The 23,610-nt window shown below is 44.6% G+C and overlaps 1 protein-coding gene across 2 annotated transcripts in view; it reads right to left on the bottom strand.

Annotated features, from left to right (window-relative positions):
* PRSS12 (serine protease 12) overlaps window positions 1-23,610 on the bottom strand; it is a 172,704-nt gene that overhangs the window by 34,054 nt on the left and 115,040 nt on the right. For both annotated transcript variants that reach the window (XM_044301247.1, XM_044301239.1), the window contains one exon: window positions 8,191-8,396. In XM_044301247.1, the coding sequence (XP_044157182.1) occupies window positions 8,191-8,396 (206 nt within the window). The remainder of the gene's footprint in view (window positions 1-8,190; window positions 8,397-23,610) is intronic.

Genomic DNA, 23,610 nt, shown 5'->3' with positions numbered 1-23,610 from the left:
TGAATGGGGCCGAACCATCAGTCAGTACGTGGAGGGGTGTGCACATGTACTGTTCCACCATGTTAGTGAAATGTTGCCTCCTGCTAACACGTTGCGTATCAGGTGGTGGTGCAGTTAGCTGTGGCGTGTTGACAAAAGTTTTCCACATCTCTGCCATGCTAACCCTGCCCTCAGAGGAGCTGGCCGTGACACAGCTGCCTTGGCGACCTCTTGCTCCTCCTCTGCCTTGGCCTTGGGCTTCCACTTGTTCCCCTGTGACATTTGGGAATGCTCTCAGTAGCGCGTCTACCAACGTGCGCTTGTACTCGCGCATCTTCCTATCACGCTCCAGTGCAGGAAGTAAGGTGGGCACATTGTCTTTGTAGCGTGGATCCAGCAGGGTGGCAACCCAGTAGTCCGCACAGGTTAAAATGTGGGCAACTCTGCTGTCGTTGCGCAGGCACTGCAGCATGTAGTCGCTCATGTGTGCCAGGCTGCCCAGGGGTAAGGACAAGCTGTCCTCTGTGGGAGGCGTATCGTCATCGTCCTGCCTTTCCCCCCAGCCACGCACCAGTGATGGACCCGAGCTGCGTTGGGTGCCACCCCGCTGTGACCATGCTTCATCCTCATCCTCCTCCACCTCCTCCTCATCCTCGTCCTCCTCGTCCTCCAGTAGTGGGCCCTGGCTGGCCACATTTGTACCTGGCCTCTGCTGTTGCCAAAAACCTCCCTCTGAGTCACTTCGAAGAGACTGGCCTGAAAGTGCTAAAAATGACCCCTCTTCCTCCTCCTCCTCCTCCTCCTCCTGGGCCACCTCCTCTTCCATCATCGCCCTAAGTGTTTTCTCAAGGAGACATAGAAGTGGTATTGTAATGCTGATAACGGTGTCATCGCCACTGGCCATGTTGGTGGAGTACTCGAAACAGCGCAACAGGGCACACAGGTCTCGCATGGAGGCCCAGTCATTGGTGGTGAAGTGGTGCTGTTCTGTAGTGCGACTGACCCGTGCGTGCTGCAGCTGAAACTCCACTATGGCCTGCTGCTGCTCGCACAGTCTGTCCAGCATGTGCAAGGTGGAGTTCCACCTGGTGGGCACGTCGCATATGAGGCGGTGAGCGGGAAGGCCGAAGTTACGCTGTAGCGCAGACAGGCGAGCAGCAGCAGGATGTGAACGCCGGAAGCGCGAACAGACGGCCCGCACTTTATGCAGCAGCTCTGACATGTCGGGGTAGTTGTGAATGAACTTCTGCACCACCAAATTCAGCACATGCGCCAAGCAAGGGATGTGCGTCAAATTGGCTAGTCCCAGAGCTGCAACGAGATTTCGCCCATTATCACACACCACCAGGCCGGGCTTGAGGCTCACCGGCAGCAACCACTCGTCGGTCTGTTGTTCTATACCCCGCCACAACTCCTGTGCGGTGTGGGGCCTGTCCCCCAAACATATGAGTTTCAGAATGGCCTGCTGACGTTTACCCCGGGCTGTGCTGAAGTTGGTGGTGAAGGTGTGTGGCTGACTGGATGAGCAGGTGGAAGAAGAGGAGGAGGAAGCCGAGAAGGAGGAGGTGGCAACAGGAGGCAAAGAATGTTGCCCTGCGATCCTTGGCGGCGGAAGGACGTGCGCCAAACAGCTCTCCGCCTGGGGCCCAGCTGCCACTACATTTACCCAGTGTGCAGTTAGGGAGATATAGCGTCCCTGGCCGTGCTTACTGGTCCACGTATCTGTGGTTAGGTGGACCTTGCCACAGATGGCGTTGCGCAGTGCACACTTGATTTTATCGGATACTTGGTTGTGCAGGGAAGGCACGGCTCTCTTGGAGAAGTAGTGCCGGCTGGGAACAACATACTGTGGGACAGCAAGCGACATGAGCTGTTTGAAGCTGTCTGTGTCCACCAGCCTAAATGACAGCATTTCATAGGCCAGTAGTTTAGAAATGCTGGCATTCAGGGCCAGGGATCGAGGGTGGCTAGGTGGGAATTTACGCTTTCTATCAAATGTTTGTGAGATGGAGAGCTGAACGCTGGCGTGTGACATGGTTGAGACGCTTGGTGACGGAGGTGGTGGTGGTGGTGTTGGTGGTACATCCCCTGTTTGCTGGGCGGCAGGTGCCAACGTTCCTCCAGAGGCGGAGGAAGAGGCCGAGGCGGCAGCAGCAGAATAGGCCGAGGCGGCAGCAGCAGAAGAGGTAGCAGGGGGAGCCTGAGTGACTTCCTTGGTTTTAAGGTGTTTACTCCACTGCAGTTCATGCTTTGCATGCAGGTGCCTGGTCATGCAGGTTGTGCTCAGGTTCAGAACGTTAATGCCTCGCTTCAGGCTCTGATGGCACAGCGTGCAAACCACTCGGGTCTTGTCGTCAGCACATTGTTTGAAGAAGTGCCATGCCAGGGAACTCCTTGAAGCTGCCTTTGGGGTGCTCGGTCCAAGATGGCGGCGGTCAGTAGCAGGCGGAGTCTCTTGGCGGCGGGTGTTCTGCTTTTGCCCACTGCTCCCTCTTTTGCTACGCTGTTGGCTCGGTCTCACCACTGCCTCTTCCTCCGAACTGTGAAAGTCAGTGGCACGACCTTCATTCCATGTGGGGTCTAGGACCTCATCGTCCCCTGCATCGTCTTCCACCCAGTCTTGATCCCTGACCTCCTGTTCAGTCTGCACACTGCAGAAAGACGCAGCAGTTGGCACCTGTGTTTCGTCATCATCAGAGACATGCTGAGGTGGTATTCCCATGTCCTCATCATCAGGAAACATAAGTGGTTGTGCGTCAGTGCATTCTATGTCTTTCACCGCTGGGGAAGGGCTAGGTGGATGCCCTTGGGAAACCCTGCCAGCGGAGTCTTCAAACAGCATAAGAGACTGCTGCATAACTTGAGGCTGAGACAGTTTCCCTGGTATGCATGGGGGTGATGTGACAGACTGATGGGGTTGGTTTTCAGGCGCCATCTGTGCGCTTTCTGCAGAAGACTGGGTGGGAGATAATGTGAACGTGCTGGATCCACTGTCGGCCACCCAATTGACTAATGCCTGTACCTGCTCAGGCCTTACCATCCTTAGAACGGCATTGGGCCCCACCATATATCGCTGTAAATTCTGGCGGCTACTGGGACCTGAGGTAGTTGGTACACTAGGACGTGTGGATGTGGCAGAACGGCCACGTCCTCTCCCAGCACCAGAGGGTCCACTAACACCACCACGACCATGTCCACGTCCGCGTCCCTTACTAGATGTTTTTCTCATTGTTATGGTTCACCACAACAACAAATATATTATTTGGCCCAATGTATTGTATTCAAATTCAGCGGGATATAAATTTGAGGCCTAGTATTTAGGCGCTGGGTGACCGGTATGGATTTAGTGACAGAATTAGACTTGGAAATGCACAGAAGCGTGTGTGTGAAGTTATTCTGAATGACCCTATGTGCACCTTGAATATTATATACCCTTTTAGGGATAGATTTCAAATAGCTCTGATATAGCAGAAACCACTAAATTATGAAATTGCTAAATTGGGAATTGTATTTCAACCCAGAACAAGAAATGTGCTTGAACGGACACTAAATAACTCGCCCAGCTACAGCACTAAGGACAGATTTAGCTGGATATAAATTTGAGGCCTAGTATTTAGGCGCTGGGTGACAGGTATGGATTTAGTGACAGAATTAGACTTGGAAATGCACAGTAGCGGGTGTGTGAAGTTATTCTGAATGTCCCTATGTGCACCTTGAATATTATATACCCTTTTAGGGATAGATTTCAAATAGCTCTGATATAGCAGAAACCACTAAATTATGAAATTGCTAAATTGGGAATTGTATTTCAACCCAGAACAAGAAATGTGCTTGAACGGACACTAAATAACTCGCCCAGCTACAGCACTAAGGACAGATTTAGCTGGATATAAATTTGAGGCCTAGTATTTAGGCGCTGGGTGACAGGTATGGATTTAGTGACAGAATTAGACTTGGAAATGCACAGTAGCGGGTGTGTGAAGTTATTCTGAATGTCCCTATGTGCACCTTGAATATTATATACCCTTTTAGGGATAGATTTCAAATAGCTCTGATACAGCAGAAACCACTAAATTATGAAATTGCTAAATTGGGAATTGTATTTCAACCCAGAACAAGAAATGTGCTTGAACGGACACTAAATAACTCGCCCAGCTACAGCACTAAGGACAGATTTAGCTGGATATAAATTTGAGGCCTAGTATTTAGGCGCTGGGTGACAGGTATGGGTTTAGTGACAGAATTAGACTTGGAAATACACAGTAGCGGGTGTGTGTGAAGTTATTCTGAATGACCCTATGTGCACCTTCAATATGATCTACCCTTTTAGGGATAGATTTCAAATAGCTCTGATACAGCAGAAACCACTAAATTTTTAAATTGCTAAATTGGGAATTGTATTTCAACCCAGAACAAGAAATGTGCTTGAACGGACACTAAATAACTCGCCCAGCTACAGCACTAAGGACAGATTTAGCTGGATATAAATTTGAGGCCTAGTATTTAGGCGCTGGGTGACAGGTATGGATTTAGTGACAGAATTAGACTTGGAAATGCACAGTAGCGGGTGTGTGAAGTTATTCTGAATGTCCCTATGTGCACCTTGAATATTATATACCCTTTTAGGGATAGATTTCAAATAGCTCTGATATAGCAGAAACCACTAAATTATGAAATTGCTAAATTGGGAATTGTATTTCAACCCAGAACAAGAAATGTGCTTGAACGGACACTAAATAACTCGCCCAGCTACAGCACTAAGGACAGATTTAGCTGGATATAAATTTGAGGCCTAGTATTTAGGCGCTGGGTGACAGGTATGGATTTAGTGACAGAATTAGACTTGGAAATGCACAGTAGCGGGTGTGTGAAGTTATTCTGAATGTCCCTATGTGCACCTTGAATATTATATACCCTTTTAGGGATAGATTTCAAATAGCTCTGATATAGCAGAAACCACTAAATTATGAAATTGCTAAATTGGGAATTGTATTTCAACCCAGAACAAGAAATGTGCTTGAACGGACACTAAATAACTCGCCCAGCTACAGCACTAAGGACAGATTTAGCTGGATATGAATTTGAGGCCTAGTATTTAGGCGCTGGGTGACAGGTATGGGTTTAGTGACAGAATTAGACTTGGAAATGCACAGTAGCGGGTGTGTGAAGTTATTCTGAATGTCCCTATGTGCACCTTCAATATGATCTACCCTTTTAGGGATAGATTTCAAATAGCTCTGATACAGCAGAAACCACTAAATTTTTAAATTGCTAAATTGGGAATTGTATTTCAACCCAGAACAAAAAATGTGCTTTGACGGACACTAAATAACTTTCCCAGCCACAACAGGACAGCGGTAACGAGAGATTTAGCGGGATATAAATTTGAGGCCTAGTATTTAGGCGCTGGGTGACCGGTATGGATTTAGTGACAGAATTAGACTGGGATATGGCCAAAAAATAACCACACTATTGCTGGTTAAATGCACTTGGTGATGGGCGCAGCTTGCCCCTGATGTAGTATATGGCCAAAAAATGAACAGACTATTGCTGGTTAAATGCACTTGGTGTCACAGCTTGACCAACCACACTACTGAGGGTTAAATGCACTTGGTGACGGGCGCAGCTTGCCCCTGATGTAGTATATGGCCAAAAAATGAACAGACTATTGCTGGTTAAATGCACTTGGTGACGGGCGCAGCTTGCCCCTGATTTAGTATATGGCCAAAAAATGAACAGACTATTGCTGGTTAAATGCACTTGGTGTGATAGCTTGACCAACCACACTACTGAGGGTTAAATGCACTTGGTGACGGGCGCAGCTTGCCCCTGATGTAGTATATGGCCAAAAAATAAACAGACTATTGCTGGTTAAATGCACTTGGTGTGACAGCTTCACCCTGATGTAGGCTTTAGCCAAAAAACAACCACACCATTGAGGGTTAAATGCACTTGGTCGCAGCTTGTGCTGGCGCACCACAAGACACAAAATGGCCGCCGATCACCCCAGAAAAATGTGACTGACAAACGGTCTGGGCAGCCTAAAAACAGTGAGCAATTGAGGATCAGCAGCTCAATGATCCACAGCTGCAGATCGATCAGTTAATCAAGTCCTTTGGAGGAGTTAATCTGCCTAATCTCGCCCTACTGTCGCAGCCGCAACCTCTCCCTACACTAATCAGAGCAGAGTGACGGGCGGCGCTATGTGACTCCAGCTTAAATAGAGGCTGGGTCACATGGTGCTCTGGCCAATCACAGCCATGCCAATAGTAGGCATGGCTGTGATGGCCTCTTGGGGCAAGTAGTATGACGCTTGTTGATTGGCTGCTTTGCAGCCTTTCAAAAAGCGCCAAGAAAGCGTCACAAAAGCGCGAAGAAAGCGACGAACACCGAACCCGAACCCGGACTTTTACGAAAATGTCCGGGTTCGGGTCCGTGTCACGGACACCCCAAAATTCGGTACGAACCCGAACTATACAGTTCGAGTTCGCTCATCCCTAAATCTGAGCACTAGAAGACTAGAGGGTGTTATATACCAATATTCAGGGCAATTGGAGAAACTTTGATTCATGCAGAGTCTATTCTGACACAAATCAACTTATTTTTATAAAATTCAGACACAAAACTAACTTCAATAAATTCACTCATCTTTAAGTGGTAGTTAACTATCCTAATGCACCAGGAGGTAATATCCGAAAAAGAGAGAGACTGGGCATCCAGGGTACATTAGTGACAATCTAATACATCTACTGTCAAATAGCATGGTTGGCCAACTGAAAATCCAGAAAGAAAGCATGCTAACTAGGACGTAAAGGATGACAGAGGACCATGTAAGGGAACACTGATCAGCATTAGGGTCATACATATTGGACATAAGGTCCATAGTTCTGGATAAATTGTGTGCCTTTATTGTGATAGAAATCTTTCCCATGACAATTAAATTGGTTTCTCCAACTTTCTACACGTTACGACTAACTGTGAAATTGTAAAGTCTGATAATTATTTATGCTGTGAACTGAATGGCTTCTTCTGTCCTCGGAGTTCTATTGTTTGCAGAAATCTATGATCTGCAAAACTTCATTTCTCCTAAGAAAATAGGATCATTGCTTAGCAACGGCACCCATAGCATCCCCCAAGTCTTAATTGGTACTGTAACTTGGCAGTTGCCTACTTGTCTCTGATTGAGGCTGTTAATAATATATCTTCTTGTTTCTTCACTCCACAGGCTTCAGCAGAACAGCTGTGGCTGTGACTAAGGAGAATGTCAAGTAAATGAATTTTCTGACCTTCCTCTAGACACAGTGAACTCATTTGCCTGTGGACTTCTTATGGGCACAGAGAGAAAAGACAGGGCCATTTTTAATAAAAAAACATTTCCATTTGGTTGACAGATGTAGGAAGGCGCTTTTGCTCTCATCAAAAATAGAAGGTACATTTATAATACTTTGCTCTGATGTTAATGAGCTTTTCTCCTATCTTCTTGCATGCCACAAAAATCAAATGGACCATGCTATTTTCCTATTGTTTCTGGAATATGTATATTCATTTTGTATGGTTGTACGTAATAACACAAGATTTAGATTGTGTTTGAACTTTTTTTTTACTTTTTGTACTTGTTTTTAGGTATTACTTTATTCATATAGGATTGAGTACTGTACTTTTATCCTTAATGGGGTTGTCTCACTTCAGCAAATACCATTTATCATGTACACAAAGTTAATACAAGATACTAAAGTATTGTGAATGTCCATATTGCTTCCTTTGTGGCAGGATTTATTTTTTCATCACATTATACATTGCCTGTTTCCATGGTTATGACCCCCCTGCAAACCAGCAGCTGCGGCAGAACTTGCACATTATAGGAAAAAGCACCTGCCTAAACGCACCCCTGCGGTCACGTCCACCAGAGAGGCCGGCGCTTTTTTCCATAGGGTGCAAGCACGACCACCACTGATAGATTGTAGAGTGGTTGTAACCATGTAAACGAGCAGTGTATAATGTGAAGGAAAAATGCATCCAGCCAGCACCAGAAGCAATATGGACAATCACAATACATTAGTAAGAGCCTTGTATTAACTTTGTCTACATGATAAATGCAATTTGCTGAAGTGAGACTACCCCTTTAAGGATCAGATCTTTGAGTGGAGTAGGTCTCGTTTCATACATCCCATACCAGGTCCCAAGAAAGGTCTAACATTAAGAAGAACCCACCTTTAAGTCCTACAGCTGTGGTTTTCTTGCTTAAATAATCACAGATCACTCCGGCATCTTCACTATGACGACAGTTGTGCTTTCCAATATCTTCCTTGATACAGTCTGCCAAGGATCTTTCATTTCCGGTACATTTAACATTATCCACATGAATCGGCCCTTTACCTTCTCCAAAATAAGCCATGTTCCTGGCCTTTGCAGGACCTCTGAAATATTAATAGTGTTCATTATCAGGGATTACAGATACTGTATATAATGGAGTGGTAATTCCAATATATTCATTGCTTTACTTACAGTAGAAGGAATACACGTTAGAAATGATTTCAGCTAAGATGCTAACCATAGGTCCTTATGATGCTGTATATTAGTTCACATGTGAGTGCTCATATTACTCTTGAGTGAAACTGGCCTTCCATTGCCATTCAACTCAATGAATGACATGTATTAGATGGAGGAGAAGGGTCCATTTGGCTCAGAGTGCAGGATAATACTTCTATGACATTCATATAACCCCATTTCGGAAAGTAGACACCCTAAGGTATTCGCTGATGGGCATAGTGAGTTCATAGAACTTTTTATTTTTTGTCACAAGTTAGCGGAAAATGATGATTTTTATTTATTTTTTTTCTTACAAAGTCTCATATTCTTGGCAAAGAAATGTTTTGGCAATTCTTGGCAAGAAATATCTTGGCAAAAGACAACTTTTCCAATTTTTTTATACAAAGTTGGCATTTGACCAAGATATTTATCTCACCCAGCATGGGTATATGTAAAATGACACCCCAAAACACATTCCCCAACTCCTCCTGAGTACGGCGATACCAGATGTGTGACACTTTTTTGCAGCCAAGGTGGGCAAAGGGGCACATATTCCAAAGTGCACCTTTCGGATTTCGCAGGCCATTTTTTACACATTTTTAATGGCAAAGTACTTCTCACACATTTGGGCCCCTAAATTGCCAGGGCAGTATAACTACGCCACAAGTGACCCCATTTTGGAAAGAAGACACCCCAAGGTATTCCGTGAGGGGCATGGCGAGTTCCTAGAATTTTTTATTTTTTGTCACAAGTTAGCGGAAAATGATGATTTTTTATTTTTATTTTTTTCTTACAAAGTGTCATATTCAACTAAATTGCGACAAAAAATAAAAAATTCTAGGAACTCGCCATGCCCCTCACGGAATACCTTGGGGTGTCTTCTTTCCAAAATGGGGTCACTTGTGGCATAGTTATACTGCCCTGGCAATTTAGGGGCCCATATGTGTGAGAAGTACTTTGCAATCAAAATGTGTAAAAAATGGCCTGCAAAATCCGAAAGGTGCTCTTTGGAATGTGTGCCCCTTTGCCCACCTAGGCTGCAATAAAGTGTCACACATCTGGTATCGCCGTACTCAGGAGAAGTTGGGGAAAGTGTTTTGGGGTGTCATTTTACATATACCCATGCTGGGTGAGAGAAATATCTTGGCAAAAGACAACTTTTCCATTTTTTTTTTTACAAAGTTGGCATTTGACCAAGATATTTATCTCACCCAGCATGGGTATATGTAAAATGACACCCCAAAACACATTCCCCAACTTCTCCTGAGTACGGCGATACCACATGTGTGACACTTTTTTGCAGCCTAGATGCGCAAAGGTGCCCAAATTCCTTTTAGGAGGGCATTTTTAGACATTTGGATCCCAGACTTCTTCTCACGCTTTAGGGCCTCTAAAAAGTCAGGGCAGTATAAATACCCAACATGTGACCCCACTTTGGAAAGAAGACACACCAAGGTATTCAATGAGGGGCCTGGCGAGTTCATAGAAATTTTTTTGGGCATAAGTTAGCGGAAATTGATTTTTTAAAAAAAAATTTATCACAAAGTCTCACTTTCCGCTAACTTGGGACAAAAATTTTAATTTTTCATGGACTCAATATGCCCCTCAGCGAATACCTTGGGGTGTCTTCTTTCCAAAATGGGGTCAGTTGTGGGGTGTTTGTACTGCCCTGGCATTTGAGGGTCTCCGCAATCATTACATGTATGGCCAGCATTAGGAGTTTCTGCTATTCTCCTTATATTGAGCATACGGGTAATGAGATTTTTTTTTTCCGTTCAGCCTCTGGGCTTAAAGAAAAAAATGAACGGCACAGATTTCTTCATTCGCATCGATCAATGTGGATGGAAAAATCTCTGCCAAAAAAAAAAGGAGGGGAAAGGCGTCTGCCAGGACATAGGAGCTCCGCCCAACATCCATACCCCCTTAGCTCGTATGCCCTGGCAAACCAGATTTCTCCATTCACATCAATCGATGTGGATGAATAAATCATTGCCGGGATTTATATATTTATTTTTTATATACAAAGTGTTTGCCAAAGCATAGGAACGCCCCCTCCTCCTCAGCTCGTATGCCTTGGCAAACGTATCTTTTACTGCAGAGTAGAAATCTCATCTTGAAGCGCCGCATACACCGACTTGCGTGTCATCTGACAGCAGCGCAATGCTTCTGTCAGAATGCACATCAGTGCTGCAGCTAGTCGATCGGTTGGTCCACCTGGAAGGTAAAAAAAAAAAAAAAAAAAAAAAAAAACAGGCCGCAACGCAATAATTTTATTAACTTTGGAACAGAACATATAAACTTTTTTTTGCTTACTGGTGTTTTTAACCTTTATAGAACAAACCTCTCCTTCCCCATGGGTCAATGTGCAAAGCGCAAATCGCCCAAAGATGTGGCGAAGTGCGTTATGCACTTTGTCCCAGGTGAAAGGAGACGTTTTCAGCAGCTGTATGTGAATGGGCCCTAACAGCCCTGTGTGCCTGTCCTGGTGAGATGTGATCCCTATGCTAGGTGTACCTGTGTGTGGTTGGGTTGAGGTACCAGGAACGACATTGGGGAAATGTCGCTCGTGTAGACGGCTAACTACACGTGTGGATGGGGCCACGGAACCTCCTGGGTACAGGAGGTTCTCGATGATCTCTTCCTGAAATTTGAGGAAGGATCCAGTTCTCCCAGCTTTATTGTAGAGAACAAAACTATTATACAGAGCCAATTGAATTAGGTATACAGACACCTTCTTATACCAGTGTCTGGTTCTGCGGGAAACTAAATACGGAGACAATATCTGGTCATTGAAGTCCACCCCTCCCATGTGAAGGTTATAGTCATGGACTGAGAGGGGCTTTTCAATGACACGGGTTGCTCGCTCAATTTGTATTGTCGTGTCTGCGTGAATGGAGGAGAGCATGTAAACCTCATGCTTGTCTCTCCATTTCACCGCGAGCAGTTCTTCGTTACATAATGCAGCCCTCTGCCCCCTTGCAAGACGGGTGGTAACGAGCCGTTGGGGGAAGCCCGCGCGACTAGTTCACGCGGTGCCACAGGCGCCAATCTGTTATAGAAACAAATGCCTAAAGAGGGCCACACTTGTGTAGAAATTGTCCACATAAAGATGGTACCCCTTGCCGAATAAGGGTGACACCAAGTCCCAGACTGTCTTCCCACTGCTCCCCAGGTAGTCAGGGCAACCGACCGGCTCCAGGGTCTGATCTTTTCCCTCATAGATCCGAAATTTGTGGGTATAGCCTGTGGCCCTTTCACAGAGCTTATACAATTTGACCCTATACCGGGCGCGCTTGCTTGGGATGTATTGTTTGAAGCCAAGGCGCCTGGTAAAATGTATTAGGGACTCGTCTACGCAGATGTTTTGCTCTGGGGTATACAAATCTGCAAATTTCTGGTTGAAATGGTCTATGAGGGGCCGAATTTTGTGGAGCCGGTCAAAAGCTGGGTGGCCTCTGGGACGGGAGGCGGTGTTGTCGCTAAAGTGCAGGAAACGCAGGATGGCCTCAAAACGTGCCCTGGACATAGCAGCAGAGAACACGGGCATGTGATGAATTGGGTTCGTGGACCAATATGACCTCAATTCATGCTTTTTAGTTAGACCCATGTTGAGGAGAAGGCCCAGAAAAGTTTTAATTTCGGAAACTTGGACTGGTTTCCACCGGAAAGGCTGGGCATAATAGCTTCCCGGGTTGGCGGTTATAAATTGTGTGGCATACCTGTTTGTTTTGGCCACAACTAAGTCTAAGAGCTCCGCAGTCAAGAACAGCTCAAAAAATCCTAGGGCTGAACCGATCTGAGCTGTCTCAACCCGAACTCCAGACTGGGCGGTGAAAGGGGGAACTACAGGTGCAGCTGAAGTTGGGGACTGCCAATCAGGGTTTGCCAGCACCTCAGTGATTCTAGGGGCTCTACGGGCCCGTCTTTGCGGTGGCTGCGACGGGGTCACTACTGCTCGTGCCACCGTACCAGCTTCAACTGCCCTTCTGGTGCTCGCCACTTCACCATGTTCTACGGCAGTGCTGGTACTAGGTCCAGGGAGGGCTGCGCTGCTGGTGTATGCCTCACCACGTAATCCGACAGCGCCAGCCCCACTCTGCTGCTCTTGAAGCGGATCCTGCGCAACCTGCGGTCTAGCGACATGGGGCCGGGTACGCCTGGTGCTATCAGGGACCTCAACCTCCTCGTCCGAACTTTGGGTCAGAGAGCCACTGCTTTCTACAGGTTCGTATTCTGACCCGCTAGATTCATCAGATGAGGGTTCCCATTCCTCATCCGACTGGGTCAGAAGCCTGTAGGCCTCTTCAGAAGAATACCCCCTGTTTGACATTTGGGCAACTGAATTTAGGGGTATTCCCTGAGACTACCCAAGAAAAAAAAGCAAGCCTGTCTTACAAATGGGAGGCTAGCGAAGTACCGGAGGCCGCTGCGGTTGATAAAAAATATCAAAACTGATTTTTTTATCGCCGCAGCGCGTGTAAAGTGAATGTGCAGTGATCAAAAAATAATAATTTTTGGTCACTGCGGTGGGGCGGGTGGGGGCGATCAGGCCTGATCGGGCAAACACTGCGTTTTGGGTGGAGGGCGAACTAAAGTGACACTAATACTATTATTGATCACTTCCAGATACTATAAAAGTACAAATGCTGATTAGCGATAAGCTAATCAACGAATCAGTGACTGCGGTGCGGTGGGCTGGGCGCTAACTGATCCCTAAACTACCTAACCAAGGGGCCTAAACTAACCTAAAACCTAACCGTCAATACCAGTGAAAAAAAAAAGTGACAGTTTGCACTGATCACTTTTTTCCTTTCACTAGTGATTGACAGGGGCGATCAAAGGGGTGATCAAAGGGTTATTGGGGTGCAGGGGGTGATCTGGGGCTAAAGTGTGGTGTTGGTGCTACTCACTGTGAAGCCTGCTCCTCTGCTGGATCCAACCGACGAAAAGGACCAGCAGAGGAGCAGGGCAGCCATATAACAGATCATATTTACTAATATGATCTGCTATGTGGCTTCTGATTGGATTTTTTAAAAATCATCAGCTTGCCAGCCGTGATCATTGGCTGGCAAGCTGATGACGCGACCCCCCTTGACGAAATGCCGGCCCGAAATGCGCATGCGGGGGCCGGCAAAGCGCGTCATCTCGCGTCTCGCGAGATGACGCATATATGCGTGACTCTGCACAGCGCTGCCACCTCCGGACCGCAGATCTGCGTTAGGCGGTCCGGAGGTGGTTAAAGGGGTTGTCCGGGTTCAGAGCTGAACCCGGACATACCCTTATTTTCACCCAGGCAGCCCCCTTGAGGCTAGCATCAGAGCATCTCATGCTTCGAAGCGGTCCCTTGCCCTGCGCTAAATCGTTCTTTTGTTTATCATAACACACTGTCGGGCGGAAACTTACGACGGGCAGTGTGTTCGGTGACGTCACCGGCTCTGATGGGCAGGCTTTAGCGCTGCCCTAGCCGTTTTACTGGCTAGGGCAGCGCAAAATCCCACCCATCAGTGCCGGTGACATCACCGGGCTTCCTGGCAGCCCCATGGAGAGCCCCGGTCTGTCACTGGAGCTACCAAAAATGCCTTTGCCCTGCGCTAAATGAACTGCTCCAATGCTCAAGTCAGGGGGGCTGCGGGGGTGAAAATAAAGGTATGCCCGGGTTCAACTCCGAACCTGGACAACCCCTTTAATTACAACACACCAATTAATGAACACATTTGGGTCTTATGCTTTTTTATCCTCTAGTAGAACTTTCCAAGCAATTACCTTTTTCAGAGCCAATGGCAGAAATGCATTCAATTTATAAATTACATTTTAAAGGACACCTGTGCATTTGCCAACCTTACCATTGCTGTTTATCGATCCTAGTGGAAGATATTGTAAATATAGATTTAAATTCTAGGGAGAAAAAGAATTAGAGTTGCATTGACGTTGATGCTTGTCTCTACATACTGATCTCAAAAAGGCCATAACCCTGGGTTCAGACCTGAGCGTTCTGAAACGAGCGCTCTGTATGCGCGATTGTACCAGCGTTTACAATCGCGCATACAGAGACAAGCGAACACACATTGTCGCGCGTTCCCGCTGAAGTCTATGTACGCCCAAAAAAAAGCTCAAGAACTTGTTTGAGCGTCGGGCGTTTTACAGCGCGATCGTACGCGCTGTAAAACGCTCAGGTGTGAACTTAGGGTTAAGCAAAAAGGTTGGCACAAGATGAATAAGAAGGGAAAAGTAGAGAAGTGGACAGTGCCATTGAGAGACAATGACAGAAGGCAACTTGTGTGACCAGAATTCATCAATCTTTACCAGACATCTGGTCTATAATCACCCTTAACCGCTTAATGACCAGCCTGTTTTAGGCCTTAGAGACCAAGCATTTTTTTTTTCATTACTTCATCGGCAAATTCCAATACAGCAAACAGCTAAGTTTGATGGCACCATCTTGGTGTACACATACAGTACTTATTTATTGACTTTTATAAACTCGTTTATGGGGGATGGGAAAAAACAGCAATACTGCCAGAGAGTTTTTACATTATAAATTTTGCAGCATTAATTTTTTCAGCATAAATAACCTGATTATTTTACTCTCTGGGTGAATATGATTACAGCGATACCAAATGCATATAGTTGTTTTTACATATCACTACTTTTGCACAAAAAAAACAATAAATTAATTTAAAAAAAAATATATAAAGACCCATAACTTTTTTATTTTTCATTCTATAGAGCTATGCGAGGGCTTGATTTTTGCAGAATGACTTTTTAATTTGTTTTTATGGCTTTCATTGTACAGGATAAATGGCATGGTAATTGTGTAGTGCAGGTCGGATACAGCAATACCAAATATGTGTTGGGGATTTTATTTCTGCTTTTCTCTCCATTGAATTTTTTATTTTATTTTTATGAAAAAGGTGTATTTTTATTTAGTTTTTTATTTAATACAACTTTATTTTACTCTTTTTAACCTTTTACTAGTGCCAAAAGTGGACTCTGAAAGGCGATGTTTTGATTGCTTCTATAATGCACTGTACTGCTTATGTGCAGCCTGATATAAATATACAGCAGGTAGGCCAGGGGCCTTCATTAGGCACCAGGCTGCCATGCAAATGTATCAGCACCCCGCGATCACATTCACATTCTTAACTGCGGTATCTAAGAGGTTAAATGGCCCAGATAGTGCTTCTGCCAATCTGGGCCATTAGAGCAGTTGCCTGGCTCTCATTTAAAAGCTGTGACCCCACTCTCTGCTGCCTGAGAGATAGATGCAGGGCCAAAAAAGATGGCCTAGCCTAAGGCCCATTAGTGACCACTGCATACTGGCAGTTAGTGTTAAATGAATTGAAGTCTACAAAGTGGACTTCGATCTGAATTTCAGGGGAAATTCGATTCAAAAAGCCAGTTTTCCGTGTGCTTCATGGTAACGAATCAATTTTCCCTGAAATGGGTTAAAAAAAACAAAAAACATACCTCATCCGTTTGAACACGAAGAGCCGACTGCCACCATCTTAATTGAAGATCCCATGCATAATCCTATGTGCCACCACAGCGGCCAACGTGATAACATCATCACAGGCCGCGCAAGATTTAAGTAAGTATGATTTATTTATTTTTTTATTATATACTTTAATACAGGCATCAGCAACCTCTGGCACGCTAGCTGAACTGAAACTACAACTCTAAGGCCCCTTTCACACGGGCGAGATTTCCGCGCGGGTGCGATGCGTGAGTTGAACGCATTGCACCCGCACTGAATCCTGACCCATTCATTTCTATGGGGCTGTTCACATGAGCGGTGATTTTCACGCATCACTTATGCGTTGCGTGAAAATCGCAGCATGTTCTATATTCAGCGTTTTTCACGTAACGCAGGCCCCATAGAAATGAATGGGGTTGCGTGAAAATCGCAAGCATCCGCAAGCAAGTGCGGATGCGGTGCGATTTCCACGCATGGGTTCTAGGTGACAGTCTATTCACTGTATTATTTTCCCTTATAACATGGTTATAAGGGAAAATAATAGCATTCTGACTACAGAATGCTTAGTATAATAGTGCTGGGAGGGTTAAAAAAAAATAAAAAAGTTAACTCACCTTATCCCCATGATCGCCTAGTTCCCGGTCGGTCTGTTCTTTAGCTGTGGCTAAAGGACCTGTGGTGATGTCAGATCACATGCTCCATCACCATGGTGATGGACCATGTGATTGGAGTATGTGATCTGACATCACCAAAGGTCATTCAGCAGACAGCTAAAGAACAGACCGGGATCTACACGATCATGGGGATAAGGTGAGTTAACTTTTTTATTTTTTTTAACCCTTCCAGCGCTATTATACTAAGCATTCTGTATTCAGAATGCTATTATTTTCCCTTATAACCATGTTATAAGGGAAAATAATACAATCTTCAGAACCTCAATCCCAAGCCCGAACTTCTGTGAAGAAGTTCGGGTTTGGGTACCAAACATGCGCGATTTTTCTCACGCGAGTGCAAAACGCATTACAATGTTTTGCACTCGCGCGGAAAAATCGCGGGTGTTTCCGCAACGCACCCGCACATTTTTCCGCAACGCCCGTGTGAAACCAGCCTAAGAATCCTCCTTTCACAGAATCCTCCTTTCACTTTTATAAGGAGATTAAAGAAGTGTGAATGCTGGGAGTTGTAGTTTCACAGCAGCTGGAAAGCCGAAGGTTGCTGATCCCTGCTTTAATATTAAACTTGCGTGCCTGAATAAGGCATTTGAAGGTTACAATGATGGGGATTGGTGCAATCGCTGCTCACTGTCATTGCACCCACTACCTACAGAGAAATGCAGTTTGTGACAAATTAATTCGTCACAAAGCGATTTATTTTTGTTAAATTTGGGGAGCAGCCGAATCGAATTTTACAAAACTTTGCTGATCACAACTGGCAGCCACTGGCAGACGGGTTAAAGCAGTGTACCCTAGCTGCATGCTGTCTGTCAAATATTGTAACGACTATGACATAATTATACAAGCAAGCACACAGTCTCTGTGTGACAAGGTGGAAATATTTTTCAGCTCCTCTCCTACTGCTAAAACTGCTGTCTTTAGCAGTAGGATGCCTTCTGAATTGTAAAATTCTTCCAATAAATTGTACAGTACAAGTCAGGTGATTAACCTTCTTATTGGGGGACAGAATGGTGTTATTATGTGCCCCCACACAATCTGGCGCTGTCGCCACTGATTGGACAGTGTCAGAGTATGTGGTACACACCCTTTCATTTGATAACACCTAGTTGTTAATGTATTTAAAACTATCTTAGCGGAATAACAGAGAACTGCACAACAAGAAGAAAATATTCTCCCGGCATACTATTTCATGAAGAATACAAATGTTTACGAAAGAAGACATGTGAAGGAGCTGACATTTCTTCTTTAAATAATTTGGCTAGGCGGCCCACCCGCCAGCTGACAAGTATGTCCTTGCTACAGATGGAGGAAGAGGTGCAAGGCTGAAGGCATCTGCTCCATCCTGACAAGCACTGATGCTCTCCCACTCCCTCTTTCCATTCCACGTTGTCCTTCTTCTTAGTCCCCTCTGCTATAAGCTGTTTCCACTCGTCTCATGGTAATTTACTACTTATACTCTGTTTGTGGAGCTTGAGTGAATTCCACTCCTCCAAATTTATTCAGTCAGCTAAAGAAAGAGGATGCAATTTGGACTGAAAAGTTTGCTGTTTGATGATTGATGGACAGTTGCCTATAAACCATCACTGCCTCATAATGGTACGTTCAAGAAAATGTACCTGTCTGATACTGAAAACCTGCCATGACTGTGAAGACATTAATATAATCCCTGTAAAAGGGCACTAGAGTTAAAGGAGTATTGCCACAAATGGCAGGATAGCTGATACAGTCTGATTGCTGGAGCACCCACTGCTGGGGCCCTCATCAGTCACTAGAATGGGAGTTTTAACCTTTTCCACCTGCAGCCATTTTCAGTTTTTTGCATTTTCATCTTTTAATCCCTGCCTTTCAAAAGCCATAACTTTTTTATTTTTCAATTCATCTACCCATATAAGGACTTTTTAATTTTTTAGGACATGCTGTACATTCTATTGACACCTTTTAATATTACATACATTGTAATAGAATCTGGAAAAAATGGGTTTCATTTTTATGGCATTTACTGTGCAGTAATAATAACACATTACCTTTATTTTGCTGACACCAATATTTTTTTTATATTTCTGCCTATGAGACTGGGTGAGGGCTCCATTTTTGCAATGCGAGCTGCAGTCTTTTATTGATAACATTTTTGGGGTATGTAAGACCTTTTGATCAATCATAAATCATTTTGAGAGGGTTTGTTTAAAGTATATTAATTAGTAAAATGAGGAAAGGGGGTAATTTGGGTGATTTGAAGTATTGCTTTTTGATTTTTTTTATATTTTGAACATTTTTTAACTTTATTTTTCATTTAAATGTAGTACTCCCTCTGCCCAGGAATTGCACATCCTGGATTACTTATACAATATATATAGTATATAGTACGGTATAGTATACTATAGTATAGTGTATAATATTGTAATATATGGTATATATGGTAAAACCGCTATGTTTCTTATAAGCCCTGCCTGAGACATAGCTTAATGGGAACTTTACTATGGCAGGTCTAGGAGGCCTAAGGCTGCCATAGAAACCAGAAAACAGCTTACGTGATCTGCCTCCCTGTAAATGACCAATCAGGTACCATGGTACAATGGCCATAATTGACCACAACATCTGGGGGATTAAATGTTCATCATTGGAGTTGTATCCGACACTATAGGAACCCACCGGCTAGTGCCATCTTTAAAGACTTAACATCCACTGTACATGTACAGCAGATGTCAGGAAGAGGTTGACTGCAGTGGAGATTGGGGAAAACTGAACTTCTGCACCAGGACCAATAAGTCTTTAGCTACAGTTCTGGGGTATGAACAGGGATGGACTAGCCATAGATTCTACAGGAAAAATTATCTGTGGAACGATGTCCAGGTGGCATTCTGAGCAGTCGTCACTGCCGCTGGCCATGTACTTAAAGTGTTAAAGAGGTTGTGCAGTTAATGCATATTAATGACATTTACTCAGAATAGGTCATCAATAGCTGATCGATGGAGGTCTGACTCCCGTCACCCCTGCCAATCAGCTGTTTAAAGAGGAGGCATGTCATGTCGCTTGCAGCGTCAGCACAGTGTAATTACAAGTGCTCGTCCCATTCAAGTGAACAGAACAAGCACTTGTATAGAACAGCACATAGTGCAACAGCACTCTACAAACCAAATAAAGTACAAAGGTATATTATATTGCAAATGCAGTGAACAGAACAAGCACTTGAAATTACACTGTGTGGCCCAGAAGACTTCTGACACAATGCATAGTGTAATCTTAAAGTGGAAGTAGCGCTCGCACGAGCTCCGCCTTCTCTTCAAACAGCTGATCAGCAGTGGTGCTGAGAGTAAGATACCCACCAATCAGTTATTAATGACCTCTCCTGAGGATCAGTCATCAATATGTACAGGTTGCATAACCCCTTTAATTAATCCTGGGAGCCTGTGGTACATTTGTACCTGGCCGGCGGCCACAGAAGCCCTCCTGAATTAAATTTTATCACCGTCCTTGGGATGGGTGATAAAATTTAATACTGCAGCAGGTCACGGGAGTCCATAGCTCTCTGCCCCTCTGTTCACTCTTTTAGGCCACAGGTTCTTATATAAAGCAGTCTACAAAAATGGAGCTCGGATGCAGGAGTCTAAGGCTCCAGGCTAGAATATGCATATGGCCTGCACCACAGACGGCACCGTGTAGTAGGTATTTTTTTCTCTGGATTTTTAGGGAGAAAATTATTGGGGTCATTACTAGGGGAACTCCAGGCAGCATGCTGATGGTAGGGCAGGCTTGTTGCTGTGGCTCTCATCTCTCATCCTAAGCCCCCTGCTCGAGTTCTTAATTAGAAACAACTGGAGGAGGAAGATGACAGAACAAGGCAGCACTGGCCATCTCAGAAGGGCATCTGAGGCAGTATTTTGTGTTGCACTGTGGTATTTGGTTCTTCTGAGGCAGTATTTTGTGTTGCACTGTGGTATCTGTTTCTTCTGAGGCAGTATTTTGTGTTGCACTGTAGTATTTGGTTCTTCTGAGGCAGTGTTTTGTGTTGCACTGTGGTATTTGGTTCTTCTGAGGCAGTATTTTGTGTTGCACTGTGGTATTTGGTTCTTCTGAGGCAGTGTTTTGTGTTGCACTGTGGTATTTGGTTCTTCTGAGGCAGTATTTTGTGTTGCACTGTGGTATTTGGTTCTTCTGAGGCAGTATTTTGTTCTGCACTGTGGTATTTGGTTCTTCTGAGGCAGTATTTTGTTCTGCACTGTGGTATTTGGTTCTTCTGAGGCAGTATTTTGTGTTGCACTGTGGTATTTGGTTCTTCTGAGGCAGTGTTTTGTGTTGCACTGTGGTATTTGGTTCTTCTGAGGCAGTGTTTTGTGTTGCACTGTGGTATTTAGTTCTTCTGAGGCAGTATTTTGTGTTGCACTGTGGTATTTGGTTCTTCTGAGGCAGTATTTTGTGCTGCACTGTGGTATTTGGTTCTTCTGAGGCAGTATTTTGTGTTGCACTGTGGTATTTGGTTCATCTGAGGCAGTGTTTTGTGTTGCACTGTGGTATTTGGTTCTTCTGAGGCAGTGTTTTGTGTTGCACTGTGGTATTTAGTTCTTCTGAGGCAGTATTTTGTGTTGCACTGTGGTATTTGGTTCTTCTGAGGCAGTATTTTGTGCTGCACTGTGGTATTTGGTTCTTCTGAGGCAGTATTTTGTGTTGCACTGTGGTATTTGGTTCTTCTGAGGCAGTATTTTGTGTTGCACTGTGGTATTTAGTTCTTCTGAGGCAGTATTTTGTGTTGCACTGTGGTATTTGGTTCTTCTGAGGCAGTATTTTGTGCTGCACTGTGGTATTTGGTTCTTCTGAGGCAGTATTTTGTGTTGCACTGTGGTATTTGGTTCTTCTGAGGCAGTGTTTTGTGTTGCACTGTGGTATTTGGTTCTTCTGAGGCAGTGTTTTGTGTTGCACTGTGGTATTTAGTTCTTCTGAGGCAGCATTTTGTGTTGCACTGTGGTATTTGGTTCTTCTGAAGCAGTATTTTGTGTTGCACTGTGGTATTTGGTTCTTCTGAGGCAGTGTTTTGTGTTGCACTGTGGTATTTAGTTCTTCTGAAGCAGTATTTTGTGTTGCACTGTGGTATTGTCACAACCAGACAGCTGAGAAGCTCTGACAGAGGCCTTTCAGAACCTCCTCTTTGAGTTTCTGTGTTGTGGTATTCAGCTCCTCCTCTCCTTAGCCTCTCTCAGCTGTCATGTGTTGGACTAATTGCTTCCCTTTAAATTCTTCCCCAGAAGGCTTTTCTGGGCGGCTTATATTTCTTCCTGGAGTATGTGTGCATGCCCATCTGGTTCTCCTCTCCTCTACAAAGTTAAGTGTTAACTGTTATCTGTTATTTTCTGTTTGCTGGATCCCAGGTGACCCTGACTCCCTCCGTGTCTGGTGTAGGGAGCCGGTGGTCGTGTCCCCTCACTATTGTAGGGTGCTCAGGGGTTATATAGTCAAGGTACGTGGATATGCATACCTCCACCATTCGGATCTATGCATAGGCTAAGCAGCCAGGGAAAGTGCCAGGTCTTCTACAGGGGTCTCCCTTTTGTTCCTTAGCTGTTGGATCCAGTGAGTCATATATGCATGTTGTTTTGCCTTGTTACCTGTACACATTCCGTGACAGGTATTTGGTTCTTCTGAGGCAGTATTTTGTGTTGCACTGTGGTATTTGGTTCTTCTGAGGCAGTATTTTGTGTTGCACTGTGGTATTTAGTTCTTCTGAAGCAGTATTTTGTGTTGCACTGTGGCATTTGGTTCTTCTGAGGCAGTATTTTGTGTTGCACTGTGGTATTTGGTTCTTCTGAGGCAGTATTTTGTGCTGCACTGTGGTATTTGGTTCTTCTGAGGCAGTATTTTGTGCTGCACTGTGGTATTTGATTCTTCTGAGGCAGTATTTTGTGCTGCACTGTGGTATTTGGTTCTTTTGCGGCAGTATTTTGTTCTGCACTGTGGTATTTGGTTCTTCTGAGGCAGTATTTTGTGCTGCACTGTGGTATTTGGTTCTTCTGAGGCAGTATTTTGTGCTGCACTGTGGTATTTGGTTCTTCTGAGGCAGTATTTTGTGTTGCACTGTGGTATTTGGTTCTGCTGGGGCAGTATTTGGTTCTGCACTGTGGTATTTGGTTCTTCTGAGGCAGTATTTTGTGCTGCACTGTGGTATTTGGTTCTTCTGAGGCAGTATTTTGTGTTGCACTATGATACTTATGACCCCGCCTACTTGTGTAGGCCCCATCTAACTGTGTTTCCCTTCCTTCTATCAATATTAACCCACCTACAACATGGGGGCCACTTTTAGTTTTTTTTTTTTCCAGGGTCACTTCAAGTTCCCAGTCCACCCCTGGGTATGAAGGTGTACCTTTATTGGCCTGGTTAAATATAGTATTGTATTGTAATTAACAGCTGCAGAAGCACATTGTCAGCTTTGAAGAGACAGAATTATCAGCCTTTTAGCAGAAATCAGACTACTGATTTTAATGGAGAAACGAAACATGTTAAAAGAAGGTTGACCTATAAAACAGTTGACATTGCATTCCTTCCACCAAGTACAGTTCAAATTCACAGTCATGTAATTTTCTTACTAGTCTGTAACTTGACTTAAAGTCTTTTTCTCCACTGTTCTCCGTGAGCCGTGTCTGCTATTGCAGTTCCTTCATTTAGAAGAACAGATGTTTGCAAATATTTTTTATCATTCTCATTAAATTTACAACAAACAATGAAGAAACTTTGCAAATAGTCCAAATAAAAAATCAATTTGCAGTTGTGTCTACAGCTCCTACGCAGACCTATTTGTCTCCATGGCAACATACTACAAACTCTGTGTACTCCAATCCTACATAGATCTGTCCTCTACCTCATACTAATACCCATTTAGTAGGTAAGGAAGACTTTTGGGACAGAGAGATTGCAATATGAATGGTGGGTTCATTTTCAGTCTGTTAGCATATGGCCACCAGTGTTGAG

This window comes from Bufo gargarizans, chromosome 1 (genome assembly GCF_014858855.1).
Source record: "Bufo gargarizans isolate SCDJY-AF-19 chromosome 1, ASM1485885v1, whole genome shotgun sequence".
NCBI classification, from domain to species: Eukaryota; Metazoa; Chordata; class Amphibia; order Anura; family Bufonidae; genus Bufo; species Bufo gargarizans.
Note: the sequence above shows the minus strand (reverse complement) of the source record. Positions and strands in the feature narration are given on the sequence as shown.